Below are 16680 nucleotides of genomic sequence, written 5' to 3' on the forward strand. Positions count from 1 at the left end.
CCATCTCCTTGCTTCCATTGCTTGACAGCCTCCATCCCCGAACACTGTCCATGAAGGTGCGGCTGCCTCAGCTCATTAACAGTCACCAATTAAAGCACATTGTGGTGATTCCAATTATAAACATTCCTTCCCACTTCCAGGTTTAGCTCGTTGCCATGCCAACAGTAGCTTAACCAAGAGCCTTGCAGCCCCCTCTGCCCCGCGCAGTTCACTCCAACAGTCCTGTCTGGGCCAGGTCAGTGGGCGCCTGCTTCTGCTGACTTCCAGCAACTATTTCATGTAACAGGCTGAGTGGGCCTTTTGTTAGCTTGGAAACCTCAAAGCACAGGGCCCAGGACAACTGCAGCTTTTGCTAGTCGAGGCCTCAGCGACACTGCGGTGCAGCAGCATGGCAGAGGCCCTTCCTTTGCTAAGCCAAGGCACTGGAGACCCCCGGCAAGGGGCTTGCAGATCTGGCAGCCTCCAGCCCCTCAAGGGGCGCCTCCCCCATTGAAAGGGCAGAGCTGAGCTGAGACCTGCCCATGCTCCCAGGCTGCCTTTGGGACTTGAGAGCTTTGGTCTCCAAAGGTGCCGTTGCAGCATCACCATCAGTGCCAAACCCCGCCCCAGTCCCAAGGGGAGCCAAGGCAGAGCCAGGACGGGAGGCCAGTCTGAGATCGCCAGGAGGCCCCTGGGAAGGGGTTATGATTGTGGAGAAAAGGAGCACCCTGTGAGTGAGCAGGGAGGCCTGTGAGCTGGGGGGCACTGCCTGTTCATTGCAGGAAGTGAGAGTTACAGCAGAGAGCTACTGGGAGGGGGAGAGAGAGCCCTGTGCAGATGGTTGATATTCTGGGGAGATCGGACAGGGGAGACTGGATGGGATGTGGGGTGTCAGCAATAATTGTTCCAGAAGTGGGGGGAGGAGGGATCTCATTGTCTTGTCTCCAACCTCATTTTTTGGGGCAGCAGCTGCTGCTGAGCAGTCTGGATCCTGGCAGGACCAGAGCCTGCTGGCTGCCACTTGCAGAGCCAGAAGTTGAATCCACATCTGAGCAGCACTGTAACACGGGGCTTGCTTAGGGTTGCTAACTTTCTAACCACACAAAACCAAAACACAAACCTAGCCCTGCCCATTCCCTGAGGCCCCACCCCTGCACACTGCATTCCCCACCCTCACTCACTTTCACTAGGCTGGGGCAGGGGGTTGAAGGTGCAGGAGTGGGCTGCGGGTTACGGCAGCGGGTTGGGGTGTGGGAGGGGGTGAATGCTCTGGGCTGGTGAATGCTCTCCCCCCTCAAGGAGCTGGACCTGGTTGCTTCCGGGGCACGGCATGGTGCGGTGCCAGGACGGGTAAGGACTAGCCTGCCTTAGATCTGCAGCACTGCCAATCAGACTTCTAAAAGTCCGGTCGGCAGTGCTGCCCAGAGCCTCCAGGGACCCTTTTCAACCAGGGGTTCCAGCTGAAAACCAGAGACCTGGCAACCCTATACATGCCCCCAGGCCAGAGGGCACCACAAAAGCCAGGCCCAAAGAGGGCAGCAACCCTTCTCCAAGGAGCTCTAGTTTCCTAGAACTTAAGTCCAGAAGCTCAGTTCTTCTGACCTCCTGGCTAGCACAGACCCGAGAACTTCACCCAGGCCCACATGCACTGAGCCCAGTAGCATGGCTGGCTATCATCTCTTCCAGAAGGCAGCCAGTCTCTGGGGGGGAAACACACCCACAGGGCATTGGCCTCTGGAGGGGACAACAGACCCACAGGGCCATTAGGCTCTAGGGGGAATGTATCAATGGAGCACTGGGGAGGGGACAACAGACCACAGGAGCGCTGGGCTCTGGGGGGAACACGTTCATCAGGCTCTGGCGGGGAAGCCACATCCAGGGGAGCACGTGGATGGTGCAGGCCATGGCGCAGTCTGAGCTGTGTCCTGTGTGACTGAGCCCCAGGTCGACGATGCAGCCATATCCCCGCACACAGCTTGTGCAGTTCAAAGGCAAAGAAACATTTATTCTTCCAAGGTCTTTTTTCCTCTTTTTTATATTTTTACAAACAGACTTGCCCCTCTCCCTGCAGACAGCGCCTCGCCAGACACCCAGCCCTGCGTGCCTACTCCACACCTACAGAGCCCGGCCAGGTATCCCAGGCCCTGCGGTCTGCCCCACTGGTCTCACTGAAATGCATGTCCCCACACTTCCTGTCTGCTTCTGTTTTGGACATTGGCATGGACCCAAGGAGACACTCAGTTCAGCCAAGGGGCGCGCCCCCCAGCAAGTGCTTGTGGCCATCACACAGGCCCCAGATAATGGTCCCAACTGCTCCCATTGCTGCATGTCACATCAGTTTCTGAGCCAGGCCCCTCTCTAAAGAAATGGTGAGGGCTTGCTCCCATTACACTAGAAGACTGGACACGAGGAGTCAGCTGGAGTGAGATTAACCCAGGTGTGGGCTTGCAGCGCAAGCTGAAGCTGGTGTTTTGGGGGGGCCTGCTCTTCTCCCAGGAACCTGCTGCCAGCTGGCCCAACTCTGTTCCTCTGCAAAATCTGTTTAACGGTGAGGGGGCTGTTTTTAGCTCTTCCGTGTCGCTGTGGGATGATACAAACAGTGAAGCCAGGGTCAGGTGGGGGCTGTAAAAGCTGCCAATTCTGGAGGACACAGGCTCTCCAGTGCCATTTCTGGGGTGCAGAACCATTGGTCTCCTCCAGCTGTGTGGGTGGAAGGAGCCAAGGCTACAGGTGCATGTGTGTGAACCCATGTGGTCTACCCAGGGAGGGGGAAACTCTTTGCAAGATCAGCCCAGATCCTAGTCCCACCGAAGTTGAGGAAAGGAACGGTCAGTCACTGTGTGCCTGTGTAGTGCTGGCTTGACAGGGCCCCAGTCTCAGCTGGGGTCTGCGCAGCACCTGGCTTGATAGGACCTTGATCTTGGCTGGGGTCTGTGCAGCAGCTAGCATGACTGGGCCCTGATCTTGGCTGGGGTCTGTGCAGCATCAGGCTTACAGGGCCTCGATGTCGGGGGGTGGAGGGGTGTCTGTGCAGAACCTTGGATGATGAGGTCCTGAGCTCGGGCAGGGTCTGCACAGCACTTGCGACTTCTAGGGGAGCAGGAACTGGGCTGGGGTTTCTGCTCACTCCAGAGAGGCTCTAGCTGAATCCTGGGGGCTCTCTGGCGTGTTTCTGACGTGTGCACCCTGGGCCAGCTAAGCACTAAGCAGCGCTCAGCCCTGTGGTGAGCGGAGCCCATGTTAGCCCAGAGATGCCCTGGTTCTCCTCGGCAGCTGGGCTGGGGGCAAAGGCAGGCTCCCTCGTGAGGGCTGTCTGAAGGACACTGGGAAAGCCCTCAATGGCTACTCTGGAAGAAGCCCCCCCTCCTGGAGCAGGACAAAGGGCCCCGTTAGACATGGATCCTCAGGTCACTGGCCTAGCTGGTTGTTCCAGGACTCAGATCACCTTGTGAACGTCCATCTGCAGAGGAGTTTGTTCCCCAAAGTCCCATAGAAAGAAGGGTATGTCAGGTGCACATTAGGACATGTGTAATCTGCAGATAGTGCAAATCAGAGAGGCCCCGTCCCCAAAGGCTCACGCTCTGGTTAGTGGTTAAGGTGACCAGGTCCCAGGCTTGCAGTTCTGGGCACATGGGACACTGGAGTCCAGGGCTTCCCTGTGATTTGCATGTCGTCAACCATCCTCTAACCTCTTTTCATTCACAACGGGCTCAAGCCCCAAGTCATCGTGACCCCTAACTCCCACCTCATGTCTGGCAGGAGGCTCTGATCGCTCCCAGACAAAGGTACAAAGAATGTTCCATCCCCCCTCCCAGGAGCATGCAGTGCGGGGGGTCCCTGTAGGAACCTTTGGCTGTCTGGAGAAGGGGCACAATCCTGAGGTTGGGTCTGAACTGCACATCAGCCACCGCTGTCCATCCCAACACCTGTCCCGTTCCCCACTGCCACCAGGATGAGCCCTTGGAGAAAAGCAGCTCTCCACCAAGCGGGCAGGGCAGAGGCCTTCTCACACCCCGTTGGCCCTTTACACCCCTGGAAGGCCCTGAGGGGAGAGCAGGTGTAAGGCACTTTGCCAAGCACTGCAGGGTAGATCCTTGGAGAGGGAGTTTCTGGTCCTCAGCTGATCCCAAGCAGGAAGGTGATTCCCAGACAGCAGTGGGCTCCTTTGCGGGTGACCTGCAGATGCCGCAGCTGGAGGGCCAGTCCGTTCCAGGGGTGACTTGGGGAGAGAGGACAATGTGGCAAACAGGGAGCCAAGAGAGCAAGTCACTGGCTAGGGAGAGTCCAGACTCCTTCCTGCCACTGGCGACTCAGAAACCAGCACCACTCATCACTGATTCATGGGTTCCTCTTCCTCCATCGGCTCATCCTGTGGCCTACAGTAGAGGAAATCAGCCAGCATGGTCAGAGGGGGCCTGTTCCCCCTGCCAACCCTCCGGAGAGCAGCTGGAATTCTCCACACACCATGGCCAGATGGGGGCTTCTCCCCCCGCCATCCCCCAGGGGAACTGTTGGAATTCCCCATACACCATGGCCAGAGGGGGGCTGCTCCCCCCGCCATCCCCTACTCGTGGGGGTGCACTTGCAAACGTGGTACTGCAGTTGCAAGCCCTGGGCACTGAATGCCCTTGGACTGATCTTGCCCTAGTGGGTGCCCTACAACCCCATGGGGCAGACCCTAAGATGTGGGAATCCCCAGGCACTACCCTAGTGCCCCGTGAGGGCAATTTCTGCTGCAGTCACAGAGCTGGTGCAGGCTGGGCTCAGGGGGTCGCTGGTTAGAGGTTTGGGGGCTGGTGGTGAAGCTGGGTTGTGATTCCCGCCTCGACTCCTCTCAGAAAGCCAGCGTCTGCCCGGAGACCCAACAGGTGTGCACAGCTTGCCCATGTCCTGGTCCCTGGCTGACAGCACATTGGAGCCGTGGTGCCAAGAGGCTCAGGGCCCAAGAGCAGTGCTGAGTTCTGGGTGACCCCAGGGCTACAGGGAATGGCACCGTCACCTCTTCTCCACCATCACTGCCACCGACAAGGAGGCCAAGGCCGTCACCGTCTCCACCTCCTCTGGGTCATGGTGCTGCGCCTCCAGGAACGAGCAGCTCACCTTGGAGGCAAAGCGCTGCACAGCGCCCCAGTATTTACCTGAAAGAGAGGCAGGGCTTAGGGGGGGCCTCCCCATTCTCAGAGCGGGGGAGGAAGAGGGAGGGGTCTTCCTGCTCAGAGCAGAGGAGGAGGAGGGGCGGAGGGCTTGCTGCTCACAGAGAGGAAGGGGGAGGCTGGCCTAGCTTTGCCCAGCCTCTGGCTGTCTGGGTTTTCCTGCGCTGGGGGCTTTCCCAAGCTCCCTAGGGTGAGTGGCATGGCTCAGGCTTCTCTGGGAGGGAAACGAGACCCTGGTGCGCCCTCTAGCACTGGGATTGCGCCCCCACCGGTAGCTCCAGGCATGAAGCAGCCATACAGCCAGGGTGCTGGAAGCTCCAGCAGCCCCACCACACTCTCGAGCCTCAGCTGAGGCGGGTGCTGAGTACCAGTGATGGAGCCTGCTCTGGAGTGGTGGTGTGACTGGGGTCTGGGCCTTGGATGCTGATCCCTCCCATATCCCTTTTCTGGCCCCCCTGGAGTCAGCTCCTCCCAGGGACACTCACTCTGGACCCGGATCACTGCTTCCAAGGAGCGCACGGCATTGGGGTTCGGCTTCTGCCTCATGCTCTCCTCAGGGAGGGGATCCAGCTGCAGGGACAAACGCCAGCCAGACCCGTTAGTGCTGCTTCCGGCCTGGAGGGGAGCTCATTGCAGAGAGTTGTGCAATCCCCCCCTCAGCCCAGGGGGGCAGCGCAGCCGGAACACACTGCAACCTTTGGCCAGCCCTCCGATGGAATAGTGGGCTGTGGGGCTGGCCGGGGTCGCAGCCACGCCCTGCTGCCATACATGGAGGATCTGGGACCCTTGGGGCCAGCCTGTCAGACAGGCTCCAGGCTGGCTCTAGGGATACTGGACAGTGTGTCCTGCTTCAGGGAGGTGGAAGAGGAGCAGACTGGTGGGACCACAGGGCCTGTCATAACAGATCAGCCTTGTCCTGTCCCCACATGGGCTCCCCAGTGCTGCAGAAGACAGCAGGCCCCTGCAGAGGATGGTGGGCTGTGGGCAAAGAGGGTACCCTGCTGTGTGGCAGTGTCCAGTGGACAGGAGCTGAGCGAGTCACGCATAGGCGCTAACTTCCCCTCTGCCAGTGGGTGCTCAACCCCCCCTGCCCCTGGCTCCCCCCACCCCGCCTCCTCCCTGCACTGCCCTTGCCCCACCCCCATTTCACCGCTGCCCCGAAGTTCCCGCCCCACCCCGCCTTTTCCAACCTCAGCCCGCCCCCTTCCCGCCCCCATTCCACCCCCTTCCCCCAAGTCCCCACCCCTGCCCTGCCTCTTCTCCGCATCCTCCCCTGAGTGCCGCGTCCCCACTCCTCCCAGAAAGTCCTAAGCGCTGCCAAACAGCTGTTAGGCGGCGAGGGGGAGGAGCGGGGGTGCGGTGGGCTTGGGGAGGTGGGGAGAAGGAGGCAAGGAGGGGGGAGCTTGGCTGCTGGTGGGTGCGGAGCACCCGCTAATTTTTCCCCATGGGTGCTCCAGCCCCAGAGCACCCATGGAGTCGGTGCCTTTGGGCGAGTGCACCTCCCCTAACTTCCATGAGATCCAGCCCCAGGCTTTGCCTCACTTGCCTCTTGCTAGTTCCACAGGGCAGCAACCACTAGGGCAGGGCCAGGGAACTTGGGCTGCCTCCCAGGTCTGCTGCCCTCACCACTGGGGCTGGGAGGAGCACATGCCAGAGCTCATTGCCTCACCTCATTGCCCAGCAGGGCGGACACGCAGGCCTCCGAGGCATCGCAGATGGCTGTGAGGTCATGGCCCCCTTCCAGGGCGAGGACGATGGCTCCTCCTGCCAGACTCATCAGCTGTCGGGTCAGGTAGCCGAAGCCTAAGGAGGAAGAAGCCAAAGAAGCAGCCTGTCAGCCACCCTGCTGCACTGATCATGCCCAGGCACATGCCTGCTTTGTAGACTGCCCTGGTTACCAGGAGCAGGGCTGACAGGAGCAAGCAGCTGGCATTGGACTCCAGCCCAGACCATCAGCCTTGGGGACTCTGTAACCCCGGGACCATGTGTACCAGTGACTGGAGCAACAGGCTGACCTGCCAGGTGGGGCTGGTCAGCACTCCCATGGCTTCCCCATCCTGCTGGGAGGGGCCTTAATGAGCACACAGCCAGCAGGGCTGAGCCACTCAGTCAGGACTCTCTGGTCAATCCAAAGTGCCAGGGAGCAAATGGGGGTGGCTGCTGCATCACAGAGCACAGGCCTGTGCTGCTATTACAATAACCCCCCCTTGCCCTGGCCTTTGCAATGTGGAGAGCTCCTGGAGCAGCTCTCCCCTCCTCAGAGCACTTCCACACTGGGAGCACATTCCTCCCCTACTGGCCTCCCGTAGCAGCTCCTGAACAGTCCTGTTCCAGGCAGACCCAGCCCCAGCTTGCTTTCTAACCCGCCAGTGCAAGAGCATCAACCGCAGCTCCTTACATTTGGCAGAGACTTTGTAGCCTCCCAGCGGCGGTGGGTGGCCGTCGGCTGCGTCAAACCCCGCAGACACCAGCACGACGTCTGGGGAGAACTCATGGGCGATCGGCATCACAACAGTTCTGACAGGGAAGGAAACACACATTCAGCAAGGGCAATGGCCTGGGGCTGAGGACACAAAAGGTACCCCAGAGCAGGTATCAAACTGCAGGCCAGAGGCCAGAACTGTTCTGCTCGATGGAGTCCCTGTGACGTGCTGGTTTGGCAGGATCTATGCTTTCTAGCCCTCAGGGTAGTGAAGCTGGCCTTCTCAACATAACCTGTGTACCAATGCAGTGACGCCTTCTGGAGCCTACAGACAACCTGAAACAATTGCTCTGGGAGGTGTGAACTCTCTCCCACTCAGAGATGGGGTGTTCACTCTGAAGAGTAATGATTTCACTTGATATGTCACAGCTAATTAGTTGTTGCTGATCATTTTATCAGATGGGTTGCGAATGGAGTGGGCATTTGCCGCTGATGGTGGAGGGAGAGGGAAGAAACTGGGATCCGCACCAGGAAAGGAAGCGAAGGAACATATGGCCAGGGCTGGGGAAGGAAGAGGCGTTTGGGGAAGAAAAGGCTGAGGCCTACTGAAAGACACTGAAGAGAATGCCTGGGTTAGATAGTACATGAAGGTCTCACAGCCTCCTTGTCAATAATGGGGCTCCACTGGAGGCTGAGGGTCCCACATGTACATCCCAGAGCACAAATCCACATGGCTACTGGCTGCCTCCCAAAGTGCCTATGCCTCTCACAGAGAGACAGACAGACATATACTATGCACAGCACAGCCAGACACTGCACATCCCCAGGGACAGAGAGCAAACCACAGGAGCACTAGACAGCAGACACAGACAATGTCCGTTCAAAGGAGCAGCCCCAGCATGTCCAGATTCCCTGGGTCTGTCCGCTGGCCCCTCTCCAGCATATCCCAGCTGGGAGCCTAGGGCCAGGCTCCTGGGGACAGCAAGAGAAGCCAGGGTTCAGCTTCAGCCGCAGGCAGGTGGGGAACAGAAGGGAAATGACCAGGCTGTTGGTTCAAAGGGCAGGATATTCCGTGGGCTCCCTGGAAATGCAGCCTCTCAGAGAGGACTCTGGGGCTGGATCAGACCCTCTTCCCCTTTCAGCCCTGCTGCCATAGGAGGCATGGCTACCCTAGGGCTCTGGGAAGGAGGAGGTCCTGGACAAAGCAGGGCAGGACCTAGGCAGGTCTGTGGACAGCACGTTGGCCAGAAGTGTTGAGTGGCCCGTGGGTGGGCTGGCTCCAGCACTGGCAAGGCCAGGGGGCTGGGGAGTGAGTGGAGATCACATTGCTGGGTAAACAGAGAGCTATTTATAGAATCTTTCGAGTAAAGCAAAGCACAGGTGTGGGAGTAGAGGGGACGACGCCCGGCTGTGAGCCCATGGCTGTGTGCGCTGGGCTGGCTCACACAACGCCTGCCACTCCTGGCTGGTGCTTAGCTGAGCCAGCAGAGCTCCTTAACGCCCTGGGCCGGGTCAGGGAGACCCAGGAGCGGGAGGGGCTGTTCCAGCAGGGGTGGTCCCCTGTTGTCTCCCCCTGACACAGGGGATCTGTGCATCTTCCCAAATGGATGGGGTTGCATCTTTCCAACCCCCCATCCTGCTTTGGGCTGCCCCGTTTAGGGCCACCCAAACCTTCCTGATTTGGACTGCCCCCAGGGTCCTCCCAAGAGGCAGGATTCCCAAGGGAGTCCCTAACCATCCCCTGCGGGAGCAGCCAGTGCTGCCCCTGCCAGCTGTCAGCTACTGGGTGCCATGGGAGGGCCATGGCTTGGGACAGAAGGGGAGGGGGCCGTGGGGGTAGAGACAGGGAGGGACGTGGCTGGGGACAGAAGGGGCGGGGGGAGGGCTGGGGACAGTCGGGGAGGGGTGTGGCTGGGGACAGAAGGGGAGGGAGGCGTTGGAGTAGAGATGAGGAGGGGTGCAGGTGGGGACAGCCAGGGAGGGGCACGGCTGGGGACAGAACCCCCCAAAGGAAGGCTACCTGAAAGCTGCCAAATACTCTGGATCCCCCATGGGTGGGTCGAGCCCACCAGTCCAAGCCACATTGATATTAAATCCCTCGCCAGCGCCAGAGCCAACCTGGAAGACAGAAAGGAAGAGTGCTGCAGCAGAGGGCATGGTGTTCAATGGCAGGGCCCGCCGTGCCACGCCAGGGAAGCTCTTAGCTACCCACTTCCCAGCCAGGATCGGCTCCAGTGCCAAGCTCCAGCGGTGCCAGGCTGGAGACCCGCATAGTCCACAGCTTGTCCCTGGGCTCAGGTTCCAGCCCAGGAAAATGGCTCCACCTCACAGGAATTGTCAAAGCAGAGCCCTTGACGTGCAGTAAGGAGCTGTGGTGTTTCCCTATGGCCTGTCACCCCCTGTGCTTTGCACACTCTCCACTGCAAGCCAGGGTGAGTCCTGACAGCTGCTTTACCTGGGCTCAGCAGTGCTTGGAGACGGTCTGGGACAGGAAGTGGAGGGGAATCCTGCCACCAGCCGAAGCTTGTCAACGGGACATTTAGAATTAACTCTTGGAATCAGTTCCCCAGGGGCATGGGGGATTTGTCCATCCCTCACAGCCTGTCAACTGGGCTGGGGGACAGGAGTCATTGTGCAGAACCTCTGGCCTGGGAGGTGCTGGAGCTCAGACTGGGCAGTCAGAACAGTGCATCAAGGCCTTGACATCCCTAAAATAATAATCCCCAGTGGGATTCCTGCAGGGGAAGCCCCAGGGGCCCAAGTCAGGGTTGCTCTGCACCTGTGCGATGGCTGCACAAGATGAGGCTGGCAGTGAGGGGCGGCTTGATGGACATGGTGGCGGTGGTGGATCTCAGTGCAGTCTGCTGCTGAAATGGTGTTCTCGGCCAGACGGGGAGCCCCCCAGGCCTTGTCCTGCACAGCTGGGCGTGTTTGAGGGAGGAGCTGACACTCATTTCCTGTGCCCAGCACCATCAGCAGCTGCCCCGTGAAACCGTGGGCCTGGCATAGGCAGGAAGACGTGGAGGAGAAAGTAGCTCATAATGTGCTTAGTAACCACAACTACTGGCTAAGCATCATAAACCGTCCTCAGCAGCTCTGCCATCCCCCTGAACGAGGGCCGGGAGCCACACGGGAGCTCGACCTGCCTCTAACCGCTTAGCACAACGCCCCTTCGAAAGTACATTGTAAAGGACAAAGGACTGGATGGTATCCGTGTTTTGCCTTTCCCCCTCCTCAGCCCTGCTCCCCGAGCCAGGTTCGCCTCGAGGGCACTGCAGGGCTGCTGCGGCACAGCCTTGGAGGAGCTGTGCAGAGCACCTGGCCCCAAGGTCAGGGGCAGCACGGCCTTGGGGGCTTTGCAGAGCACACAGCCCTTGGGGGGCCGGACGGCCTTGGGGGAGCTGTGCAGAGCCCTGGGGGTTGGGGGCAGGATGGCCTTGGGCAAGCTCTGCAGAGCACCCAGCCCTGGCGGAGGGGGTGGCCAGGGGAATTCCTTACCAAAGTAGCTAAGCAGAAATCAGCCAAGGACAGCAGAGATGTGCAGATGCTCTCGAGCAGGCAAAGCAGTACAGACCCTGCTCATCCTCACTCACTCTGGCCAGCCTCCCCTGCTAAGACCTCACCCAGCCTCCCCAGCCAACAGGAGTCCTGTGGCCCTGCCCAAGCTTCCCCAATTACCCCAAGACTTCACCAAACTTCCCCTCAGCCCATCTCTTGTCCAAAATTCCCCGATCCCTGCCCCTGTCTCCACCAGACCTTCCCCAGGTGACCCCAGGGACTCCCTCCAACCTCCCCCAACCTCCTGCCCTACACAGGACCAACCCCAGCTCCCCTGGGCCTGCTGTGGTCACCCTGTGCACACCCAATTTCCTAGAGTTTAAGACCAGAAGGGACCATCATCACCATCTGGTCTGAGCCCCTGCATCACGTTCCCAGCCCATGGATCCACCGAGGGTGTCCTGCCTTTGGCCCAATACAGCTGGTTGAACTAGAACGGAACTTGTAGAAAGTGACAGCCAGACTCCGAGCCATGGAGAACTCTCCTCACTCCTAGGGGAGCTGTTTTGAGGGCTAACTGCCCCCTCTCCCCTTAAACATTCGCACCCTATTTCCAGACTTAATTTGCCTGGCTGCAGCTCCAGCCATTGGATTTCGTTCAGCCTTTGTCTGCAAGATTAAAGAGCAACCTGCTCTCAGAAATCTCCTCCCTGTGTGCGTGTTTCCAGGCCTAGGTTGACTCTTCCCTGCTCTCTGTTAAGCTAAGGATCTGCCACTCCTTCAGCCCCTTGACCTCACACAGGGTCGCCAGGGCTGGGATGGTTCCTGGAGATTTTCTCTGAACGTCCCTTTTGCCACCATTCGTCTCCAGGTGTGGGCTCTTGGCTCTAGAGCGCAGACCTGCCCCAAACATGTCAGGCTCCACCTGGCCGGGAGCATGAGTGCCCCACTGGCTCTTGGCAGTCGTCCATGTGAGCCATGTGTGATGCACAAGTGCTCACGAGAAAGGAGTGCAAAAGGGGTCAGAGTGAATCCATTCAACAGGGCATCTGGCTAGCTCTGCTCCTGGCACGCTCCAGCCTGGGCACCCCACGCTGTGCCCCTCGCACGCTGTCCCCATCCCCTTGTCTCCCAGAGGATGCGGAACTGAGGTAACCTGGGAGGGGCTCAGAGGCTAATGCTCTCACCTCATCGGCTGCCCCACTGCCAGGGAAGAAGTTGCCGTCATCATGGCGATGTAATGAAATGTAGAGAATGTCTGGGTCTTTGTAGAACACTTGCTGGGTGCCGTTTCCATGGTGAACATCCTATGTGAGAGAGAGTGGCTGTGAGTGAGCTCTTCACCCTCTGTCCACGGGATGGCCCTAGAGCCAGGAGCCCAGAGGAGTCCAGGCAACAAAGGGACTGCTCAGACCTCTGCCAAGTGTCTTCTAGGCATATGGACTAAGGACATAAAATAGCAGACAGTAGCACCATGCTTTGGCCTTTCTCCTCCCCCATTTACACTGGAAGTATCAAAAACACTGAGAAGACGAAGACTTCAACTGAGGAGATTGGTTCAGGCTTAAGCGAGAGGCCTGTGTATTAAAAATTGTAACATCCAGTGGGGTGAGAAAATTGCTTGATCTAAATACTGCCTAGTGTAATAAGGTTTCAGATTTAGACTGTACGCTTATCTTTTATTTTCTTTGGTAACAATCTCTGACCTTTTATGCCTGCCACTTATAATCACTTAAAACCTAGCATTCTGTAGTTAATATAACTGTTTTATACTTCACCTAAAACAGTGTATTTTGCTTGAAGTGCTTAAGAAATCCCAGTTCAGTTTACAAAGGCTGGTGCATGTCCTTTGCATATTGAGGGAGGGGTGGACTGGGTAATAAACATACACTGGCCAGGCTTCTGACCAGGGCAGGACAGTACAGGTGTGGGGTGTAAGGCCGGGGATCTGGGGGGAATTGGCTGGTGCCTTTCTCTGTGTAATTCACGAATGGCTTTGGGAGCATTCATGCATCTAGCTGGGTGTGGGGCTCCACATGCTGTTATGCTCAGTGATAACAGCACCTGGAGGGGTTTGCTGCTGGCCACTAGCAAAGCAATGTGTGAGACAGCTCAGGCTGGAGAGTTAAAGGGTACAGCAGTACTCTATTTCCAGGTTGCACCCTGGGGATCCTGCCACACCCACTCACACAGCTCTACCCCTCAATCCTGACCCACAGCCCCCTCCTAACCCACCCACTCAACTCTGCCAGTGCCCCTCAATCCCAACCCGCAACCCCATCTGCAAAGCCACTGGCCTCGAAGATAGGACAACGCTGTACTATCCGCGTACATACAGATTACTGGGGACATGTGGCTTGTTGCATCACATACAGCTGACTGGGCTCTGCCCAAAGCTAGCTAGTGGGAGGAACCATCGAGAACAGCTCCAGCCTGAGGAGAGGACAGAGTGGGAAGAAGCCAGGGGGCCAGTGGGGCTGGAGGAGACTCACCCAGTCCACAATGAGGATCTTGCTCAGCTTCCCCTTCTGCTGCAGCTGCTTAGCAGCGATTGCCACTGAGTTGAAAAAGCAGAAACCCCTGCAAGGAGGGAAGAGCAGGAGCTGGTCAGTGCCCAGGCACCCTCCCCAAGCAGCCACTGCATCCTCCGAGACAGCCACTACCCTACCCATGCCTGTGGGTTCTCCTGCCCCTCCAGAAGGGGTGGGTTCTCCTCTCTCCCACCCTCTGGATGGGGTGGGTTCTCCCCTCTCCACCCACTGCCCTCTGGGACGGGTGGGTTCTCCCCAGGGCCGGCTCTACAGTTTTTGCCGCCCCAAGCAGTGAAAAAAACTGCTGCCACGGACGGCAAAAGGAAGAAGCTGCTGCTGATTTGCCACCGCAGCAGGAAAAGGGGAGAAGCTGCTGCCGATTTGCCGTCGCGGCTGGAGGAACTGCCGCCCCTTTCTAACTACCTGCCGCCCCATGGACCTGCTTGGAACGCTGGTGCCTGGAGCCAGCCCTGGTTCTCCCCTCTCCTCCCTCCAACCACTGACCTCTCGGTGGGGTTGCTTTTCCCCTCCCCTCACTGCCTCCATGGGGTGAGTTCTCCTCTCTTGCCTGCCCAGACACTGCTTGTCAGTCCCACTCTACACAGTGGGGAGCCAAGGTTGGAGGCTGGTAGCTCAGCAGGGACTCCCAGCCTGAGCTGCTCCTGCCCTGTATGACTAGCTACTACAACACATGGGATCCGTGTCATTTCCAGCCTACTCCTGGTGAGAGGAGCCTGGCAGTGAGCTGGCCTGGCCCAGATTCCTCGGGCAGGAAGCAGACAGGGTCAGGAGGCAGATGATGGCTCTTACATGGCTGTGGAAGGGTCCGCATGGTGTCCTGGGGGTCGCACCACAGCAAAACCGTTCTGGGGGTAAGACAAAGATGTGATTGTGGGGCCGTTATTGTCCACCCCTTCCTTCCTCCTTCCCCCCCGCAACCCCACCCCCAGTGCACAGGCCAGGCTTGCCCTGAGGGTGTCAGGGGGTGCTTTGTCCAACCCCAACGCAGTCTGGAGGACCCCGAGGTGTCCCTCTCACCCTCACAGAAGTGCCTGGGCCTGCCTGGCTCCATGGCCCCAGGAGACTCTTTCTCAGCCCTGGGGCCCCTGCATGGAGCACGCAGCCATTAGACCCCCAGGTGGCTCCGGTCATGGCACTCAGGGGTGTGAAACCTGCCCCTGCACTCTCGCATCAGATCCTGCTGTCAGTGGCCCCCTCCCAGCTGGGCCCTTGGCACTGGCACTGGGCAGGGAAGGCTGCCATTCATTCCCATGCTGAATTAGCATCTCTCTTAGCTTGAGCCAAAGGGCAAAGGTAATTTCCAAGGGGCACCAGGCCCTGCTGCCTCTGCTTCTGAGCTGGCTGCCTGAACGAGCCCTCTAACCAGTCATGCCAGCGCTCCCCATTGCCCCACCCACATGAAGTCCAGGTACCTCCAGGTTACAGAGGGAAGTGTCCTGGGGCCTGCTGTACAGGGTCCCAGACTCTAATGGGCACATGCCAGGGCCTGGAGCCATCGACAAGACCCACACAGGAGGTTGTAAACACCCCCATGAGTCCCCATCAGTCAAGGGAATGGCCAGGGATCCCCACCCCAGACATTGGCACGATGCCAGTACTCATTCCTGGCCTCCTCGTACCTTGAGCTCCCTCGTGGCCACTTTGAAGGCCAGGTCAGTGACGCTACCAGCGGCCCAGCGGGCGGCGTTGGAGGAGTGCAGCTCGTTCCAGATAGTGTCGCTATCCACCTGGAAACAAGTGGACAGGAAAGCAGTGAGTGGGGCAGGCCGCCCCTCCCGGAGCTGGGCACGGGGGAGTCTCTACAGAGGGACCAAAGCATGAAATGTGGGCTGGCTCTGGCAGCAGCACACTGGCTGGCTGCTTGGTGCCAACAGCTGAAACTCAGTCCTTGGAGGGAGGCCGAAAGTGACCAAACCCCCAAACTCCACTTCCCAAGCCAGTCGGACAGGCCTCTGCACTTCGAGTCCCCAGGCTGGGCCAGCTATCCAGATGGCTAGCTCCCTGCATGGCCCAGTTCTTAGCTGAGCAGGGCCAGAGGCGGGGGGGAGTCCACTGCGGGCTCTACACAGCGCGGCTCCCCTGCGCCTGAGGCTGGGGCAGGGATGGAGAAAATGCATTTTACCTTCTTTATTTTATTTTACTGTTTAAACAAACATCTTGGTTTGATCAGGATCACGTCATGGGCCGAGCCAGAGCGGAAACCTCAGAGTCTCTTCTGATCAAGTCCATGTGTGCGGCTCAAATGCCCACTCTGCTCACAGACAGGGGGCAGCGTCCAGCCGAGGAGCCTTGGCTCTCCTGCTCTGGGGGACGGGATGGGCAAGAGGGGAGGAGGGGAGGCTGAGAAGGAGAGAGAGAGCAGATGGGACGGAGGGAGCCAGTGGCCCAGCAGCAAGGGCAGGGGAGGAGGAGAGCCAGAGCAGGGAGTGGGAAGGCGAGGAGAGAGTGAGACACTTCCTGAAAGACAGAGAGACAGAGAGAGGAGAGGAGAGGAGAGGAGAGTGCAGTGAATGGACAGAAACCAGGGCAGCAAGCTGCGAAAGGAGAGAGGCAGCAGGGGTGTCTGGAGCATCGGGCAAGGTGGACGGCTGGTTTGCTCTCCCCCAGTGATACTGCTCTGCCCCTCTGACCTTGCCCCACTCAGGGCCCACCCTGCTCCCCTGACCTGCTTGGGCTGGGACCATCCCCGAACTATCCCCACCCCCACCCCAGGCCTCTGTGAGCCAAATGCTTTTGGTAATCGGGGCCCCAGGCTGCCAGGGCCTGGTTGAGCCCTCCCAGCCATGTTATGGGGCACTGAACAGCCGACAGGGGGGGTCGCTCTGATCCTGGGATCCCATCACCTGGAGCTGACCTTGAGCTATTCCATGCCCAGAGAATCCATGGCTTCCTCAGATGCTACATAGTCCTGGGGCCAGCGTACTTGGCTAGGCCGTGCTCCCCCGCAAAGGGCGAGGGCAGGGGAGCTGTGTTACTAAGCCCCAGTGTTACTGAGCCGAGGCCTGTCTCCGCCTTGGGAAGGGGGGTTCCTGCTCTGCCCAGCCTGGGCAAGGGGCCTAGCACTTGAGCCACTCAC

The 16680-nt window shown here is 59.0% G+C and overlaps 1 protein-coding gene across 4 annotated transcripts in view; it reads right to left on the reverse strand.

Moving 5' to 3' along the window:
• Positions 1 to 1955: 1955 nt before the first annotated feature.
• HDAC7 (histone deacetylase 7) overlaps positions 1956 to 16680 on the reverse strand; it is a 241346-nt gene continuing 226621 nt past the window's right edge. For all 4 annotated transcript variants that reach the window (XM_073318375.1, XM_073318376.1, XM_073318374.1 and 1 more), the window contains 10 exons: positions 15224 to 15331; positions 14394 to 14449; positions 13545 to 13632; positions 12240 to 12359; positions 9575 to 9672; positions 7531 to 7649; positions 6802 to 6935; positions 5618 to 5702; positions 4979 to 5117; positions 1956 to 4355 (listed from right to left, as the gene is read on the reverse strand). In XM_073318375.1, coding sequence (XP_073174476.1) covers positions 4310 to 4355; positions 4979 to 5117; positions 5618 to 5702; positions 6802 to 6935; positions 7531 to 7649; positions 9575 to 9672; positions 12240 to 12359; positions 13545 to 13632; positions 14394 to 14449; positions 15224 to 15331 — 993 coding nt within the window. In that variant the 3' untranslated portion in view covers positions 1956 to 4309. The remainder of the gene's footprint in view (positions 4356 to 4978; positions 5118 to 5617; positions 5703 to 6801; positions 6936 to 7530; positions 7650 to 9574; positions 9673 to 12239; positions 12360 to 13544; positions 13633 to 14393; positions 14450 to 15223; positions 15332 to 16680) is intronic.

This window comes from Lepidochelys kempii, chromosome 20 (assembly GCF_965140265.1).
Source record: "Lepidochelys kempii isolate rLepKem1 chromosome 20, rLepKem1.hap2, whole genome shotgun sequence".
NCBI classification, from domain to species: domain Eukaryota; kingdom Metazoa; phylum Chordata; order Testudines; family Cheloniidae; genus Lepidochelys; species Lepidochelys kempii.